This window comes from Hevea brasiliensis, chromosome 4 (genome assembly GCF_030052815.1).
Source record: "Hevea brasiliensis isolate MT/VB/25A 57/8 chromosome 4, ASM3005281v1, whole genome shotgun sequence".
Lineage (NCBI taxonomy): Eukaryota > Viridiplantae > Streptophyta > Magnoliopsida > Malpighiales > Euphorbiaceae > Hevea > Hevea brasiliensis.
Window position 1 is genome coordinate 13,530,469 of NC_079496.1, and position 5,615 is coordinate 13,536,083.

General features: G+C 33.4%; 1 protein-coding gene across 1 annotated transcript; it reads right to left on the reverse strand.

Moving 5' to 3' along the window:
• Nucleotides 1-296: 296 nt before the first annotated feature.
• On the reverse strand, nt 297-4,220 carry LOC110658555 (MDIS1-interacting receptor like kinase 2-like). The gene is made up of 2 exons (XM_021816210.2): nt 1,437-4,220; nt 297-843 (listed from the first exon to the last, which is right to left on the reverse strand). The coding sequence occupies exons 1-2, from the start codon at nt 4,105-4,107 to the stop codon at nt 485-487; spliced, it is 3,030 nt and encodes a 1,009-aa protein (XP_021671902.2). The 5' UTR covers nt 4,108-4,220; the 3' UTR covers nt 297-484.
• Nucleotides 4,221-5,615: the final 1,395 nt, after the last annotated feature.

Sequence of the window (5,615 nt, forward strand, 5' to 3'; positions counted from 1 at the left end):
TAATACTACATAATCACAATAATATAACAAAATTATTAAAATCACTGGCAATGACTTTATCAATTAAGAGGCTTGACTTGACAATTAGACAATAACAGTGAAATTGACATTTTATGACTTTGCTTCACCCAAAAATAAACATTTCCTCCTTGTTTATATTACAGTAAGAATTGATGAATTAAAATCCCAAACAAAATAACAGTAATGTATGGTTCATGCAAAGAAATTTGATGGGAAGCAATTTTATTTGAATTTCATTCACTTTACTTGCCATTTCAGTTGTAGTTACTTAAAACTCAGATGTGAAATATCAAATTAATTTTAGTCAGAGTTCTGCGGAGAACTCATGATTAAGATGACAATAACATTATATTACATTTTTATACAGGACAAGCAAAGAGTGTGAAGCAGGGAAAGTAAAAAGGGAATTAACAATCAAACATGCATTCATACACAGCATTAAAACACTTTTTCAAAGGCTTAGCTACTGACACCTCCTTGAAAAAAAATTTTCTCCCAAATTTACTTCTGAGAATGGCTTAGTCAATGGATGCCATTTATTTATCAGCTGTGAAGAAACTTGTTTCATGGTTGGGCGAGATTGCGGATTGACACTCAAGCAGGCAAGTGCGAGTTGTGCAATATGTATTACTCCTTCAGCAGCTTCGTTTTGAGGAGTTGGGAGACGTTGATCAATCACATCCTTAAGTAGTGTAGTATGATTCATCTGTGAAAGAGATGAAATGAAACCACCTGGATGTCTTCCCATTAGAATTTCAAGTGTCACCACACCAAAACTGTAAACATCGCATTTTTCATTGACGATCATGGTGTAAGCTAACTCTGCAAAAATGTCCAGTCACATGTTAGCTTGGAGGTTTGCAGTGGCATTGTAAGTCATATAAAAAGCTTGATCTTAGATCACTTATTGTAGTACTGCATTGATCTTAGTTTGCATGATTAGATCACTTATTGTAGTACTGCATTGATCTTAGTTTGCATGATTCTGACATTTGACAAATTTGGATTTAATTTAGGAAAGAAATGGAATTCTTACTAAATTATATTAGCTAATCTAGACGGAGCCAGAATTTAACAAAATTCCCTAACAATCTAGACAGCATTTTCCCTAACAATGTTTCCAGGAAGGGAACCACAGCATTAATTGTGTAATGAAATTTCAGTAGAACAAATTATGTTTATCAATTGCACAATCTAATCGTCTTGCACTTCATCAATCTGCACATGAACATGCCTTCATCTATGTGTAACCCATTTATAGGCACCAACTATATCAAGGATGTTATATGTGTTTGAGTTCATTTGCAGAAGAGGTTCAGCTAAAAGGTAAAGTTTTTAAGATTATATTAAAAAAAAATGGATTAAGAAAATTTATTAACTTTATAATGATAAATAAATGAAGCCAAAGAATGTACCTGGTGCCGAGTACCCGAATGTGCCTGCAAATGAGGTCCAATTTGACGAGTCTGGCATTAAGATCCTAGCTGTTCCAAAATCAGAGACATGAGCCTCAAACTCTGAATTCAATAGAACATTGTTACTGGAAATGTCTCGATGGATGATTGAAGGAGAGCAGTCATGGTGCATATAGGTCAATGCATTAGCTATTCCCTTAACAACATGTAGCCTCCTAAACCAATTCAACTCCACTGCTAGTTCTTCATTGCTTAAAATATTTCTTACACTTCCCCTTTCTATGAATTCATAAACCAAAAATGAGAGTTTGGTGTGTGAACAAAAACCATGTAACTTCACAATATTTCGATGACGTATGTTTATCAATGCACAAATCTCACTTTTAAACGCTTTGAAATCAGCCATCTCTCCATTTTGTGACTGGTGAAGTTTCTTTACAGCAACCACTCGACCAGTTGGCAGCACAGCTTTGTAGACGATTCCATATCCTCCAATCCCAACGCAATACTTGGGGTTGAACTCCTCTGTAGCCTTAACAATGTTTTCATATTGCATATCCTTATTACAACCCCACATTGCATAAATATCTTCACCACTCGGCCCTTCCTCTGACTTAGCTTTTCTGTTTCTAATTCTTTGGTGGCGGCGAAAGAAACCCCCAACCAAGACAATAAATAGAAACAGACTACACACGATGGTAATGACAACAACAGCAACCGGTTTACTATCTTTTTTTCTGATAGCTTTGTTGATTGCAACTAAGGCACAAGCCTCTAGTCCAGTGTTATTGCCACACAGGTGTCTGTTGTTTTGAAGTGCTTCAAATGGAGCCTGTTGAAAGGCTTTATTGTGGGGAATTGGGCCCTCTAACTTATTACAGGATATATTTACAACACTCAGGCTCGATAAATAATCAAAAGTAGTTGGAATGGAGCCTGAAAGTAAATTGTGGGAGAGGTTCAATGTCTCCATTCTTTGCAACTCACCAAGTTGTGGTGGTATCACTGCTGTTAACAAATTTTGACTGAGATCAAGACTTTCAAGAGTGCGTAAATTGCCCAACTCTACAGGAATACTCCCTGAGAATTTGTTCATGCTGAGATTCAAGAACAATAGCTTTGAGCAATCTCCAAGCTGTTTGGGAATTGCTCCACTTAGATTGTTAGCTGCCAATTGAAGACGCTCAAGAACAGATAATAATCCAATTTCTTCAGGAATGCCACCTGAAAGTTCGTTATCATCAAGAGAAAGTTCAAACAATGTTAACTTCCCCAATTCCTTTGGAATCTTCCCTGCAAGGTGATTTGATGAGAGATCAAGTAAATGCAATTGAGCTGCCATCCCGATGTCAGCTGGTATTGTACCAGAAATATTATTATTGGAGATTTTCAGCGTTGACAAGTTGCCAAAACCTTCCCATTTCCATGAAAGCTCACCATAGAATTTGTTATCGCCCAAATCCATGAAGTTCAACTGTGGGTATATGCCATAATATTCAGATATGTTTCCAGTGAGTTGGTTGGCCTCAAGATGGAGTCTCAATAACCTGCTACAATTTCTCAGGCTTCTTGGGATGGGACCCGTGAAGTCATTTCCATGAATAGCAAAAGACTTGAGACCTCCACCAATGCATATGTCTTGTGGTAACTGGCCAGTGAATCTATTTGAATATATTATGAAAAGTTCCAAAAGAGTGAAGTTGTTCATCTCTAAAGGGAGAGTTCCAGAAAGGTCATTCATTTCAAGGAAGAGTCTAGTTAGCTTTGTCAACTTCCCAATTTCTCTAGGTAAGGAATTCGAAAGTTGGTTATCAGTAAGATAAAGATAAGATAACGTTGTCAAGTTTCCTATAGAAGTAGGAATTGGACCAGTGAGATTATTATGTGACAAAGCAAGTTCTAAAAGTGATCTGAGCATGCCAATTTCTTGAGGTATGGAACCAGAAAGTTGGTTGCTATCAAGATAAAGAGCCCAAAGATTTGTCAAGTTACCTATGGAAATTGGGATTATACCAGTGAGACTATTTCCTGAGAAAAAAATCTCAGTGACAAATTTCAACATTCCAAGTTCTTGAGGTAGGGAGCCTGAAAGTTGGTTCCTTTGAATGTAGAGAATTGGCAATGCTGTCAAATTCCCTATAGAAGCTGGTATTGTACCAGTGAGAAAATTGTCTGATAAATCAATATACGTGAGAGAATTCAACGTCCCAATTTCTTGGGGAATGGAACCAGAGATTTCATTGACAGAAAAATCAAGGATTTTGAGCTTGGATAGATTGCCAATATGGGAAGGAATGTTCCCATGGAAAGAGTTATTACTAAGGTTAAGCGTGACAAGATTGGGAAATGATGGAAAGCTGAAACTCTGAAGCGTACCTTCCAAACCAGAATCTGTAAGGCTTATATTGGAGACACTTCCTGCCTCATTGCAGTGGATACCGAACCAATTGCAGGGTCTGCCAGCAGTAGTATTCCAAGAAGACAGGAAATATTGGCTTTGATTATCAAGAGAGGCCTTCCATCTCAGAAGAGAATCTGCTTCTGCTTCTTCAGTTTGAACAGCAGCACGGGATGCAGAAGTAAGAACATGAACAGAAAATACTAGTAAAGGAATAAGATGGAAAAGGAGTGAGGAAAATAAGCGGACTAATTTCTGTAGTATGGAAGCCATAAACTGTGAGGATGGAGAGATGGGTAAAAAAGAAAATGGGGATTGAGAGGCAATGACCGAAGAAGATATGCAGAGAAATTTCTGTCATTACCTAGTGGGTGTCGTGGTCGCCATCATCACGGTACAATATATATTGAGATTTATACATAAGATAGATAAAATTTATATATTTATCTCTTTAATTTATAATAAATTAAATTTAAACAATTTTTCCCATATATTAATTGGTGTTGGACTGTTATTGAATTCACAGCCTCAATGTCGGATTTTGTCAGGATTTTTTTTTTAATTTACTTGACAATGAAAGCAATGCAACTTGCAAGCAAGTTTCAAAGAAAACAAGAAGGTGTTTTGATTTACATGCTATAATTTATTGTGTGAGAAAGAGTTTTCTATCTAATTAATTTTTATTAATGCCACTCAAGGATTATTATTTTTATTATTATTATTTTATTTGAAGTGTAGGCCTGTATAGTGAAACAGTCAAAAGGGAATTGTGGATTTGTATGTCATCGTAGTAACTCTCATAAACTGTAATCGTAGGGGATTAATGGGAATCAAACAAATTGAGTAACGTTCCAGCCGATTTCAGTTTATACTCGATTGTGATTAGAGTTTAATCCAATTCAATTCTGATTTTTTATGATTTCGATTAAAAAATGTTTTGATTCACGTGGTGTCTTCTAAAGATGTCACTTATTTATTTATTTATTTATTTTTAAATAATTTGAATGGACTGAAATTGATGGCTCAAGCCACTAGTTTTTTTAATTTAGAATGTCTTTTATGATTTCTTAGTTTCATATAAAATAAAATTATTTTTTTAAAAAATAAACTGATTTAATATAAATTTACAATTTATCTTGTAAAATTTTTATGAAATTATATATTTTTTTTAAAGTAAAGTAGTTAATTATAAAATATTTATCAACTTAATAGAAAAAAATAAATTTTTTTAAAAAATACATATAATATTTTTTAATAATATTAAAAATATTAATTATAGATAAGATTAAATAAGGTATATTCATATATTATTTCACATTTAAAATATATGATTTTTATTAAAATTTATGATATTAGAGAAAATATTATAGTTTAACACAATTTTACAACTAACCTCACAATATTTAAACAAAATGATATTATTTTCTATAAAGAAATTAATTGTGAAAGATTTATTAACTTAACATTAAAAAAAAATATATTGTTTACTGTAAAATAAGAAAAACACAGCTAAACATTTTTTTAGTGATACTATAAAAATTTATTAGTTAAGATAATAAATTTTCCCTATTAGATGATTCGAAAGTAATTTGTTTTTTTTTTTTTAATCCGTAGGGAGATTAAATTGAGCTGCTCAAAGGGTTTACCGACCAAATTACAAATAATTTAACAATAAAAAAATTGCTGGACGATATAATAAAATCAAACTGGAGACTTTTCAATTTTTTAAAACTTACAAAAAAATAGATCAGAAAATTGAGCCGAGACTTATTTAAATGATG